General features: G+C 45.2%; 1 protein-coding gene across 1 annotated transcript in view; it reads left to right on the forward strand.

The window, feature by feature from the left end:
- The first annotated feature begins 10865 nt into the window (after window positions 1–10865).
- LOC144606032 (sodium- and chloride-dependent GABA transporter 1) overlaps window positions 10866–14158 on the forward strand; it is a 63098-nt gene continuing 59805 nt past the window's right edge. Inside the window, exon 1 of the mRNA XM_078421811.1 lies at window positions 10866–11238. Coding sequence (XP_078277937.1) covers window positions 10995–11238 — 244 coding nt within the window. The 5' untranslated portion in view covers window positions 10866–10994. The remainder of the gene's footprint in view (window positions 11239–14158) is intronic.

The following is a 14158-nucleotide window of genomic DNA, read 5'->3' on the forward strand; positions in this document are numbered from 1 at the left end:
CTACTGCCTCGCTCTGTTGATTTACACATCCAGCCTTTGAATCGCGTCTGACCTTAAATCCGTGGAATAACAAGGAACTGCAGATGCCGGTTTATACTCGAGATGGACACAAAATGGTGTAGTAACTCAGACTCCTCTCAATAGACAGAAATGTAAAAAGGTAGCGCAGTTTAGTTTAATGACAGCCGTGAGTCGTGACCACCTTACGTTGGTGAGGGCAGAAATGAACATTGCACTAAAAGACACAAAGTTCTGGAGTAACCCAGCGGGTCAGGCAGCATCTCTGAAGAATCTGGATAGGCGACATTTCGGGTCGGAACCCTTCTTCAGACTTGATTGTATTAAATCTATGGTGCAGATGGGTGAAGACATTGCTGCCTGGAAATTGGAGCCATGAGCACGCACAAGTCATACACACAAGCAATTTAACCCAAGTTCGATCATGCTGACAATCAATTTTGGATAGAACCCCCCCCCCCCCCCCCGAATGGAAATGGACCCAGGCATTCTGAGTGTAAATCACACGAGGGCTTTACAGCATGACTTCTGCATCAAACATACGCTGTTCATTGTCGAAACAAAGAACTTCAGTTGCTGGTTAATACACAAAAGGACACAAAGTGCTGGAGTAAATCAGTGAGTCAGGCAGCATCTCTGGAGATAGTTGGCATTTTGGGCTGAGACCTTTCTTCAGACTGGATAGGTGATGCTTTGGGTCAAGATCCTTCTTCAAACTCATGAAGAATTGAAAAAGGTTCTTGACACAAAGCATCACCTATCCATGTTCTAGAAGATGTTGCCTGAACTGCTGAGTTACTCTAGCACTTTGTGTCCTTTAGTGCAGAGTTCCTTTCTGCCTTCATCAACATAAAATGGTCACAACCCACAGCGCTACCTTCTTGCATTTCTGTCTTTTGAAAGAAGCCTCGATAAACGTAAGAAAACAGGAGCTTGAAACTGCGTAGACTGCATGCCTTCCGGGACCCGCAGAGTGTGTGAATGAGCTATCTTCTCCAAATACTAAAGTACTCAGTCCAGTCCTGCACATGTTGTCATAGCCAGTGGAAACTCCAGATCATCATTGTGGACACAGCGTGGGTGCTTCACAAACTCCGCAACCTACTTTGGTTTTAGTTTTATAGATACAGCGTGGAAACTGTCCCTTTTTTCCCCACCGAGTCCGTGCCGACCAGCGATCACCCTGTATGCTAGTTCACACTTGAGAAATTTACAATTTTACGGAAGCCAATTAAACTACGAACCTGCATGTCTTTAGAGTGTGATTGAGACGAGGAAAAACTTCTTCACCCAGAGAGTTGTGAATCTGTGGAATTGTCTGCCGCAGAAGGCAGTGGAGGCCAATTCACTGGACGTTTTCAAGAGAGAGTTAGATTTAGCTCTTAGGTCTAAATGAATCAAGGGATATGGGGAGAAAGCAGGAACGGGGTACTGATTTTAGATGACCAGCCATGAACATATTGAATGGCGGTGCTGGCTGGAAGGGCCGAATGGCCTACTCCTGCACCTATTTTTCTATGTGGTGGAGGTATCTCTACTGCTGTCCCACCCTGCACGTGACAATAATAAACCTACATTTGCGAGGATGCCAAGGTAGCTGTGGGAGTCTGTGAGCTTACATATCATTCAAGCAGTACTACCTGCTGCGTCACAGGCCCTTTCCAAGTGGCCCACGGCCGTGCCTCCTAATTTGAGGTTCCTCACTGCATTCGAGAGGCCATTCATTCACTGCTCAAGGAGAAACAATATCGTCTTCGGTTTCAATGACACTGTCATGTCAGGCACTGTGTGGTTTAGTTTAGAGATACAGCGTGGAAACAGACCTTTCGGCCCACTGAGTCCGCACGGATCAATGATCACCCATTCACTAGTTCCATCCGACACACTAGGGACAATTTACAGAAGCAAATTAATCTGCACATCTTTGGAATGTGAGAAGAAACTAGAGCACTTGAAGAAAACCTATGCGGTCACAGGGAGAACGTGCAGACTCCGCACTGACAACACCCATAGTCAGAATCGAACCTGGACCTATCAGCTCTGTAAGGGATCAACTCTACCGCTGGGCCACTATGCAGCCCATAGTGATATAGATACCAGCTTAAATTGATGCTAATTATATGAACTTGAAATGATATCCTGGACCTTGGCATCAACAGGCAAGGCTTCCATTCTGCCAACTTTTAGGTGGTTGTGGCTCATCGGTCCATTTAGACAATAGGTGCAGAAAGAGGCCATTCGGCCCTTCAAGCCAGCACCACCATTCAATGTGATCATGGCTGATCATTCTCAATCAGTACCCCGTTCCTGCCTTCTCCCCATACCCCCTGACTCCGCTATCCTTAAGAGCTCTATCTAGCTCTCTCTTGAATGCATTCAGAGAATTGGCCTCCACTGCCTTCTGAGGCAGAGAATTCCACACATTTACAACTCTCTGACTGAAAAAGTTTTTCCTCATCTCAGTTCTAAATGGCCTACCCCTTATTCTTAAACTGTGGTCCCTTGTTCTGGACTCCCCCAACATTGGGAACATGTTTCCTGCCTCTAACGTGTCCGACCCCTTAATAATCTTATACGTTTCGATAAGATTTCCCACAAGATCAATGGCACGTTTCCCTGAAGCGTACAAAGCGTATTCACCCTCGAGGGACGGATTTGTGACAAATAGAGGGGGGGGGGGGGGGGCACTTTGGGACCAATAACCATAGTTCTATTAGTTAGATGGTAGGAAGCAGAGGGTTACAATAGAAGGTTGTTTTTCAGAATGCATGCCCATGACTAGTGGTGTGCCTCAGGCGTCGGTGCTGCGCCCACTGTTATTTGTCATCTATATCAACAATTTGAATGAGAATGCCACAAAGCATGGTTAGTAAGTTTGCAGATAACACTAATATAGGCAACAATTTTAGTTTAGAGGTACAGTACGGAAACGGTCCTACCGAGTCTGCATCGACCAGCAATCCCCATACACTAACACTATCCTCTACACACGGGACAATTTACAATTATAGAAGCCAATTAACCTACAAACCTGTATGCCTTTGGAGTGTGGGGGGAAACTGGAGCTCCCGGGGAAAACCCATGCAGGTCAGGGGGAGAACGTACAAACTCTGTACGTACAAGCACCCACAGTCAGGATCGAACACAGATCTTTGGCGCTGCAAGGCAGCAACTCTACCGCTGCACCACTGTGCTCGCGTAGACAATGAATAAAGTTATCATCAATTAAAGCAGGATCTTGATCACCTGGGTAAGTGGGCCAAGAAATGGCAAACGTAGTTTAATTCAGATAAGTGCAAAGGGTTTCTTTAAGGAATAGTTGGGCACTGGAACATGTTGTGGAGCAGAAGGTTTAAGCAGTACAAGTACATTGTTCCCTGAACGTGGAGTCATAGATGGACAGGGAGGTGAAAAAGACTTTTAGCACACTGGCTTTCAACAATAAGGGCATACATGCTGAAGTTGGGATGTTATGTTACAGTTGTTCATGTCAGTGGAACAATGGAACAATGCTGTTAAGCTGGAAAGACTGCAGAAATTATTTATGAGGATGTTGCCAGGAACTCAATAACCAAAATTATAGGAAGAGGTTGGGCTGGCAAGGACTTTGTTCCCTGGAGTGTAGGAGACTGAGGGGTGATCTAATGTAAAATCATAAGGGCAAAGACACGATTGTCGTTTTCATGGGATTGACGAATCAAGAACGAGAAGGCATAAATTTAAGGTAAGTGGGTAATTATTCAACAGGAACCTGAAGGGCAACTTTTTTTGCACAGAGGGTGGTGGGTACTTGGAGCGAGCTCTCATGGGCTTCTAGGTTGGCATGGACTAGTTGGGCCTGCTTTGTGCTGTGTAACTCTATGACTCTCTGACTCCTAATTACATTGCATGGTAGGTCTCAGCCGGAGTCATCTTCTCCCGGGAATCAAGAAGAATAAGAATAGATTAAACTGAGCAGCCGCGGTCACAGGGGGCTTTGATGAGTAAATAAGATAAACTGTTTTTACTGTCAGGAAGATGCAAGGTAATTGATGAAACAAGTGATTAAGATTGGGAACTCACATCCTGAAAAGGCATGGAATCAGAGCAAATAGTAATTTCTTTCCAGGCCCTGCAATATAGGCCCTCCACCTATTTTCCAGCAACTGGTGGTCCGGTTTCCCCCCCCCCCCTTGGAAGTCCCCCCCGAAAATGTGGAGCCTAGGCCAGGCTTGGCGGCCAAACTCAACCTCATCAGGACTTCCGCAACCGATTGACGGATCGAATTTGACCCCTGTGGCTGGGGCTCTGGAACGCCGGCCTGGACAGAGCAGGCAGATCCGTTCCCATGACCGACGTCTGCGTCCGACATTGTGGACCGGTGCCCGGCAGCCGAGGCAGACCGTTCTGGTGCCGTTGGACTACTCTCGGAGTCCGTGGCCTCTGTTGGTCCGGCAAAGTGGATAATCCAGCAAGGCTCTGGAAACAAACATGCTGGCAAATGAATGGTGGACCTGTCTATAACAGTTTTCATTTCCATCTTTTTCTAGTTCTAACACTCTGATTTCCTCCCACATGCCTAAGGTATGCAGATTGGTAAATCGCCCACTATAAGTTGCCCCTAGTCTGCAGATGAATGTGGAATATGGGAAGAGGGAGGAGGAATTGATGGGAATGCAGGGAGAATAAATTGTATTCGGGGAAGGTTAGTGTGAGTGGATGGATGTGGTAGATGTGAACCCAGTGGGCTCAAGTGCTGCATTACTTTAGGACCTCATAAGTTCATGAATTCTAGGTGCAGAATTAGGCCATTCGGACCATCGAGTTTACTCCACCATTCAATCATGTCCATTCCATCTTTCCCAACCCCATTCTCTTGCTTTCTCCACATAACCTCCAAAGCCATTACTAATCAAGAATCTGTCAATATCCACCTTAAAATATCCATTGACGGCCTCCACATCCTTCTGTGGCTATGAATTCCACAGATTCACCACCGTATGATGAAAGAAATTCCTCCTCATCTTTTTTCTAAAGGTACACTCTTTTATTCTGAGGCAATGGCCTCTGGTCCTAGACTCTCCCACTATTGGAAACATCTTCTCCACAATCACACTATCCAGGCTTTTCACTATTCGGTAAGTTTCAATAAGATCTCCCCTCATGTTCCTAAGCTCCAGCGAGTACAGGCCCAGTGCCTTCAAATGCACATCATATGTTAACCACACCATCAATCAGATGCATGGACTCTACCTCCCTCCCCTCAAACACTTTTTGAGTATTTCCAGCATTCTCTGCTTTTGTTACTTTTTAAACTGACTTTGTGTGATTCATTATAAAGGCGAAATGCTGTGGGGGTGAGAAGTAAAGAGTTTATTTATTTTTATTTATTTTTTTTAATTTAGAGACACAGCGTAGAAACAGGCCCTTCGGCCCACGCCGTCCAGCGATCCCCACACATTAACACTATCCTACACGCACTAGGGACAATTTTTTTTTACATTCACCAAGCCAATTAACCTACAAACATGTACGTCTTTGGAGTGTGGGAGGAAACCGAAGATCACGGAGAAAACCCACGCAGGTCACGCAGGGCCGTCTTAACGCATGGGCCTGATGGGCACTTGCCCGGGGCCCCACGAGCATAGGGGCCCCATGCTGATCTGTGTATGTTAAGTGACTTGCAATAAATAAATACTACTTTAAAAATGTAGGTTCAATAAGTGCTTTTTTCGCAACATTTTCGGTCCTTAAGTGCTTCTCACAGCGATCTGTAAGTGCTTTTCGCAACAATGTAGCACCCTAAGTCCATCGCTAAGTGCTTTTCGGTAAGTGCTTTTCGGTAAGTGCTTTTCGCCGGCACGACAGGGGGGGGCTGGTAGGGAAAGGGGGGTGGGGGAGAGTAACGGTAGGGGCCCCAGTACACTGCTTTGCCCGGGGGCCCATAATGCTATAAAAACAGCCCTGAGGTCACGGGGAGAACGTACAAACTTCGTACAGACAGCACCCCTAGTCGAAATCGAACTCGGGTCTGAAGAAGGGTCTCGACCCGAAACGTCACCCATTCCTTCTCTCCCGAGATGCTGCCTGACCTGCTGAGTTACTCCAGCATTTTGTGAATAAATCGATTAGCTTTAATTCTGGTTGATTTAGGAATAATAACCGATTGTTAAAAAAACAGATGTTACGCTCAATTTGGTAAAAATGTGAAAGGGGGATGTGGAAATTGTGTCTGAAGACAGAGAACAAGAGCTAGAAAGACAGGCTAAAGCTTAATGGATGGCAATTCATGCATCAGCTGAAAGAATGCGTCCAGTTCTTTGCCCTGCAGGCAGGGACAAGCATATATTTAATGCAGCATTCAACATGAGATAAGAGTAAAATGGTTTTTAGATGGAGGTGAGGGGAAGGGGTGGACAGGAGCTGGCAAGTGATAGATGGATGCAGGGAAGAATGGGTTAGGTGAGGAGCTCTGCTCCTTCAATCTGAAGCAGGTACTATCCGAACCGAACATACAAAATGCTGGATGATGTTTGGGCGAACATACAAAATGAATGGGCGATGTTTCGGGTCGAGACCCTTCTTCAGACTGAAGAAGGGTCTCGACCAGAAACGTCACCCATTCCTTCTCTCCTGAGATGCTGCCTGACCTGCTGAGTTACTCCAGCATTTTGTGAATAAATACCTTCGATTTGTACCAGCATCTGCAGTTATTTTCTTATACAAACTCCCTACAGACAGCTCCCGGATCTCTGGAGCTGTAAGGCAGCAACTCTACTGCTGCTCCACTGTGCCAGTCTGATGAAGGGTATCGACCCCGAAACATCACCTATTCCTTTTATCCAAAGATACTGCCAGACCCACTGAGTAACTCCAGCCTTTTGTGTCTACCCTCCTTCCTTGAGTCCACCTATCATTTCCCAGTCCTACTCCTTCCCCTCACCTCCCTCTACCAGCCGTCTCCCCTCTGCTCCAGTCGTGAAGAAGAGTTCCCACCCGAAACCTTGTCTGTCCGTTCCCTTCCACAGATGCTGCCTGACCTGCTGAGTTCCTGAGGCAGTCTGTCTTGTGATGAGAATTGAGCTCAGTTCTCTGGGAAGTGGCTCAGAGTTCATGGTTCAGAGCACATGTCCAGCTGCTCGGGAAATCTCTTCACAGCTGTCCAATTTTTGCTCAATAACATCTTGCATGACCAAAGCCAAAATAGAACCCTTTAAATGCTGGATGTTGAGTTCAGTTTAGTTTAGAGATATAGCATGGGAATCGGCCCTTCAGCCCACAGAGTCCACGCTAACCATCGATCACCTGTTCACACTAGTTCTATGTTATTCCACTTTTGCATCCACTCCCTACACATGAGGGACAATTTGCAGACGGACAATTAATCTACAAACCCGCACATCTCTGGGATGTGGGAGGAAACCGGAGCGCCGGAGGAAACCTACGCAGTCACAGGGAGAACATGCAAACTCCACACTGACATCTCCCGAGTTCCGGTTTGAACTTGTCTCTGGCGCTGAGAGGCAGCAGCTCCACCAGCTGCGCCAGTGTGCTGACATTAAATCTCAAATAAAGTCTCAAATATTTATCTTTAAAAAAACCAGAACATCTGTGGATCGAGGAACAGATTTAACGTAGGAACTCTTCTGACCAAAAGTCCTGGACCTGAAACCTTAACTAGGGTCATCAAGTCATCCAACACAGAAACAGGCTCTTCATGTCCATGTGGCTTATTGTACAGATAGACTCATACAGTCAAACATTACGGAAAGAGGCCCTTCGGCCCAATTTGGCCATGCCAACCATGATGCCCCATCTACACTAGTCCCTCCTACCTACATTTGGCCCATATCTCTCTAAACCTTTCCTATCCATGTACCTGTTCAAATGTCTTTTTAATGTTGTTATAGCACCTACCTCCTTTGGCAACTTATTCCATATATTCACCATTCTCAATTTGAAAGGTTGCCCCTCAGGTTCCTATTGAATCTCTCCCATCTCACTTTAAACCCCTGTCCTCTGGTTCTTGATTCCCCTACTCTGGCTAAAAGACTCTGTGCATTCACCCTATCTCATTTACCGCCAATTTGGGGCTCTTGTTTCTTTTTCCACACGCATAGAACATAGAACAGTACAGCACAACCGCGGGCCCTTTGGCCCACATTCTCTGTGCTGAATGTGATGCCACGACACCCACGTATCTACCTGCGCGTAATCCATATCCCTCCATTCCCTGCATATCCACATGCCTATCTAAAAGCCTCTTAAATGCCACTATCCTATCTGCCTCCACCATCAATCCTGGCAGCGCATTCCAGGCACCTCCCACACTGTGTGTAAAAAACATATCCCATACATCTCCTTTAAAATTTAGAAACAAGGAATGGCAGATGCTGGTTCACCAAGGAAAGACATAAAATTCCAGGGTAACTCAGCGGGTCAGGTAGCATCTCTGGAGAACATGGTTTAGTGATGTTTCAGGTCGGGATTCTTCATCAAATAGCTTCCTGGTGTAGGAGGAAAGACAGTAGAATGCATTTTATCGTAGGTGGAAAGCATTTTATCGGGATGCATCACAGCATGGTTTGGGAACAGCCCCATCCAAGACCGCAAGAAATTACAGTGAATTGTGGACGCATCCAGACCATCATGCAAACCGACCTCCCTTTCATTTACTCCATTTACACTTCACGCTGCCTCAGCAAGGCCACCAGCATAATCAAGGACCAGTCTCACCCCCAGTCACTCCCTCTTCTCCACTCTCCCATCAGGCAAGTGGTACAGACGTGTGAAAATGCACACCTCCAGATTCAGGGAAAGTTTCATCCCAGCTGTTATCAGGCAACAGAATCATCCTAACACTGATTAGATAGTGGTCCTGACCTATCTACCTCATTGGGGACCCTTGAACAATTTTTAATCAGACTTTACTGGACTTTATCTTGCACTGAAGGTTATTCTCATATCCTGTATCTGCACACTGTGGACGGCTTGATTATAATCTTGTATCGTCTTTCCGCTGACTAGATAGCATGCAACCAAAAAAGCTTTTCACTGTACCTCGGTACATGTGACAATAATAAACTAAACTAAAAAGCTATGAGTGTGGGGGGCAGGACAGAGCCTGGCAGGGCAGAAATGAACCTGGGCAAAGGGGCCCCTTTCACCTTAAACCTATACCCTCAGCTATTTGATTTTTCCATCCTGGGAACAAAGTTCTGACTGTCATAAGTACATAAATTATAGGACAGAATTAGGCCATTCGGCCCATCAAGTCTACTCCACCATTCAAAAATGGATGATCTATCTTTCCCTCTCAACCCCATTCTCTTGCCTTCTCCCGATAACCCTGACACCCGGACTAATCAAGAATGTGTCAATCTCCACCATACAAATATCCATTGACTTGGCCTCCACAGCGATCTATAGCATGAATTCCACAGGTTCACCACCCTCTGACTAAAGAAACTCCTCCTTGTCACCTTTCCAAAGGTATGACCTTTTATTCTGAGGCTGTGGCCTCTGATCCTAGACTCTCCCACTTGTGGAAACATTTTCTCCACATCCACTATTCAGTAAGTTTCAATGAGGTTCCCTCTCATCATTCTAAACTTCAGCGAGTACAGGCCCAGTGTCATCAAACGCTCATCATATGACAATCAAGCCGTCCACAGTGTGCAGATAAAGGATATGAGAATAATGTTTAGTGCAAGATAAAACATGCTAATCCATGTCTACCCAATCTAGTCCTCTCATATACTTCTGTCAGATGCTGCTCAATCTTACCTAACATCGATGCAGCACTGAGTGCCGGAAGGAAGAACATTTTGTCTTTTTGCACTATTATTGTTTGTTTTTATGTATTTGTATGTGTGTATATATATATATTTGTGTATATGTGGATATATATATGTATTTGTATGTGTGATGTGTGTATACGCATAAGTTATATGTTTACATGTGTATGTATGTATATATGTGCATGTATATTTATATTTACACATACACACACACATATATATATATATATATATATATATATATATAATATGCACACATATCTGAAGAAGGGTCTTGACCCGAAACGTCACCCATTCCTTCTCTCCAGAGATGCTGCCAGTCCCTCTGAGTTACTCCAGCTTTTTGTGTCTATCTTCAGTTTAAACCAGCATCTGCAGTTCCTTCCTGCACATATTCTGTATATGTGTGTATGTGTAGATACACATACACACACATATATACATATATATAGTATAAGAAAATAACTGCAGATGCTGGTACAAATCGAAGGTATTTATTCATAAAATGCTGGAGTAACTCAGCAGGTCAGGCAGCATCTCAGGAGAGAAGGAATGGGTGACGTTTCGGGTCGAGGCCCTTCTTCAGACTGATGTCAGGGGGGGGGCGGGACAAAGGAAGGATATAGGTGGAGACATATATATATATATGTATATAACAGTTTTTCTCGTTTATATTATTTTCTCGTTTATATTATTGTTTATCGTTTATATTCTCGTTTATATTATTGTTTACAGTAAACTATGCTTATATATTCTGCTGTACTGCCGCAAGCAAGAATTTAATTGTTCTTTCTGGAGGCATAAGACAGGAAAACACTCTGGGCTGAGCTGAAGTTGGTGGAAAGGGCTCGCATACCGTTCGGTGGCTCCAACCGCCTCTCTAAAGGGAGGATGGAGACAAAAAGCTGGAGTGCCTCAGCGGGACAGGCAGCATCTCTGGAGAGAGAATGAATGGGTGACGTTTCGGGTCGAATCCCGTCTTCCAGGAAGGATCACAGACGTTGTGTGAAGTAGCCGGGGAATGGCAAGGTCCATGGGCGGAGGAGGAGGGTGTGCATTGGACGCGGGTCGGCGACGAGGGAGGAGCTCGGGGAAGGCAGCGATGAATAAGAGGCAGCGAGCCCCTGGCTGGAGGTTGCAGTGTGGCGTTCACACAGCGAGCGAGAGAGACAGACACAGACACACACACACACACACATGGGTGTCGGGGCTCAGACCGCAGAGGACGGGCTTCTGGCGCCGTCCGCTACCCAGGAGCAGAAAGCGAGAGTGGCGAGCGAGTGGGGAGCCGAGACTCCGGGCAATGAGGTCGGACCCAGCCAGAGCTGGGCCAGGGAAACGTGGAGTCGCCGGCTGGAGTTCACCTTGGCCTGTGTCGGCTACGCCGTGGGTCTGGGCAATGTGTGGAGATTCCCCTATCTGTGTTATAGAAGCGGCGGAGGTAAGTGGAGGGTTTGGGGGCTTGTGGCTGCCAATTAACCACAGAGTGAGGCCATGGACTGCCGGCCACTGTAGACTAGACTGCTCTATGTTCTCCTCCAATTCTAGCCTCGTGGTTGTCTTTGAGTTCCATACACCAGCCTCTGGCACCCGTTTTTAAAATAGTGTTTTGCACTCGTTTTTTTTGGTACCGTTTTCTTTCCATTGTCTCGCAGAATTCACGTATTGGTGTTTGTACTAATTGTTTTGCAGTCTTTTTGACGCTGTCTTACGGACAGGAGATATATTTGGGCGCTGTATAAACAGTTTGACTTGATTTGAGTCATAGTGTGGAAACAGGTCCTTTGGCCCAGCTTGGCCACACTGATCAACACGTCCCTTGTTTGCGTTTGGCCCATATCCCTCCCTCTATAATCTCTAAATCTACCCTATCCATTATTGATTGCACTTGTATATGGTATATCTGATCTGTTTGGAAGGCATTCAAAACAAAGCTGTACAGATGAGAATAATAAGCTAAACCATTATCTTGCAAAATTTACATTAAAATTTTTGTCTTGTCTAAGTAAGATTTTTCATCTTGCCTGTATCTCATGTAGCATGTATCTCGTGACAAATAACAAACTTGATGTTCCTTAGCATTCCTTCATACCCTGTGTGAGGAAATCTCTCCTGCTTAAAGCCTGATGCACTACAACGCTGAGAACTATATTCTGTGTTCTATCTTTCCCCTTTCTCTTTAGACTTTGGACATGTAGCACTGAAACAGGCTATTTGGCCACTGAATCCATGCTGACCAGTGATCACCCTGTACACACACACACACACACACACACACACACACACACACACTCTCACTAGGCATAAATTACAATTTCACTAAAGCCAATTAACCTTCAAACCTGTACGTCTTTGGAATGTGAGTGGGAACTGAAGCACCCAGAGAACCCACGCTGTCATAAGGAGAAGGTATAAACTCGCACACGTAGTTGGGATTGAACCCAGGTCTCTGTCGCTGTGAGGCACCTACTCTACTGCTGTGTAGGAAGGAAGTGTGGACACTGGTTTAAACTGAAGATAGACACAAAAAGCTTGAGTAACTTGGCAGGTCAGGCAGCAGCTCTGGAGAAAAGGAAAAGGTAATGTTTTGGGTTGAGACTAAACTCTACCACTATGCTGTCCTTTGCTCTCTTTATATTGCTTGAGTTTGACTTGACTTTATTTGTGTATAGTATATCTGATCTGTTTGGATAGTATGCAAAACACAAAGGAAGACTTGACAATAATAAACCTAAACCCATCTCCTTCACATCTTGCTCCCAATATTTCTTCTTGAAGATCAGTGTCATATTTTGTTTGCTAATACTCTGAAGGGCCTTGAGTTGGTTTATTGGGGGAGAGACTAAACATGACATGTTTGTGTTTTGTGAGGGAGAGGGGAGGCTGGTGTATGAGAGACAGGAGGCACATGGATAAGGCCATTTGGGTGTCAGATAAACAGCAGAATCTTTTATTGGATATTATGGGAAACAAAATCAATGGAAGCTAAAACAGAAAATGCTGGAAATATTTGCGTAGATAACACTCAATGTTAAACAACAATTGAGCTTACATTAGAGGACATGTTCAGAGCAGTGGGATAAGCAACTGAAACATTATTGAATGTCTGAAGAAGGGTCTCTGTCTGAAACGTCACCATATTCCTTTTCTCCAGAGATTGTGCCTGACCTGCTGAGTTACTCCAGCATTTTGTGTCTACTGAAACATTCCTCTGATTTGGAACTTGTTAATACTTTTCGGAAGGAACTGGTTTAAGCCAAAGATAGACACAAAAAGCTGGAGTAACTCAGTGGGTCAGACAGCATCTCTGGAGCAAAGAAATAGGTCAAAAATATTCTTCTTGTAGATTTCCAATGCAGACAGGAGAAGCTTAGTAAAACCCAGAATTAAAACTGCAAATGGGAAAGTGATGCTGGTGTGATTACATGTGTTGCCACCAGAGGTGTTGGCAGGGAAAGGCAATTGAGGATTAGTTGTCTGAAGAAGGGTCTCGACCCGAAACGTCACCCATTCCTTCTCTCCCGAGATGCTGCCCGACCTGCTGAGTTACTCCAGCACTTTGTGAATAAATACCTTCGATTTGTACCAGCATCTGCAGTTATTTTCTTATACTACTTGGTTGTGCAATTGTGTTGACAGTACTTTGACAGTGTGAAGCTGCCTTTCTTTGGCGTCTGGCAGGCTGCCAATGTAACTACATGCTATTTTTTAAAAAAAGACACAAAGTGCTGGAATAACTCAGCAGGCCTTGCAACATCTCATGGAGAACATGATTGGTGATGTTTCTGGTCAGGACCCTTCAGGGTACTGACCAGAAGCATCACCTATCCATGTTCTCCAGAGATGCTGCCTGACCTGCTGTGTTACTCCAGCACTTTGTGTCTTTTTTTGTAAACCAGCATCTGCAGTCCCTTGTTTCTACTAACTACATACTTACTATCTTGTTTAATCGGTTTTCTTGCCTTGAACAATGCCCACTTCCATAACAGCATAGAGTCATAGAGTATGGAAACTTCATGGAGTCAAGCATACATCCTACTTGTTGCATCTTTTGACACTTTTTGTCTCCTGGGTTCACGCATTTGTTTGTAGCTGCCGGTTTAGCTTGTTTTTAAAAACACCCAAATATAATCCCCCACCCTTTGCAGAAGTGGGGTGGAGAAGAAAGCTGGAAAAGAGCTACTCAGTTGGAAACTCAGTTCAATTTGGTTCATTATCACGTGTACCAAGGTTCAGTGAAAAGCTTTTGTTGCGCGCTAACCAGCCAGCAAACAGAAAGACAAAACATCATTACAATCGAGCCATTTACAGAGTATAGATACATGACAAGGGAATACTGTTTAGTGCAAGGTAAAGCCAGC

The sequence above is a fragment of the Rhinoraja longicauda genome, chromosome 25, assembly GCF_053455715.1.
Source record: "Rhinoraja longicauda isolate Sanriku21f chromosome 25, sRhiLon1.1, whole genome shotgun sequence".
NCBI lineage: Eukaryota > Metazoa > Chordata > Chondrichthyes > Rajiformes > Arhynchobatidae > Rhinoraja > Rhinoraja longicauda.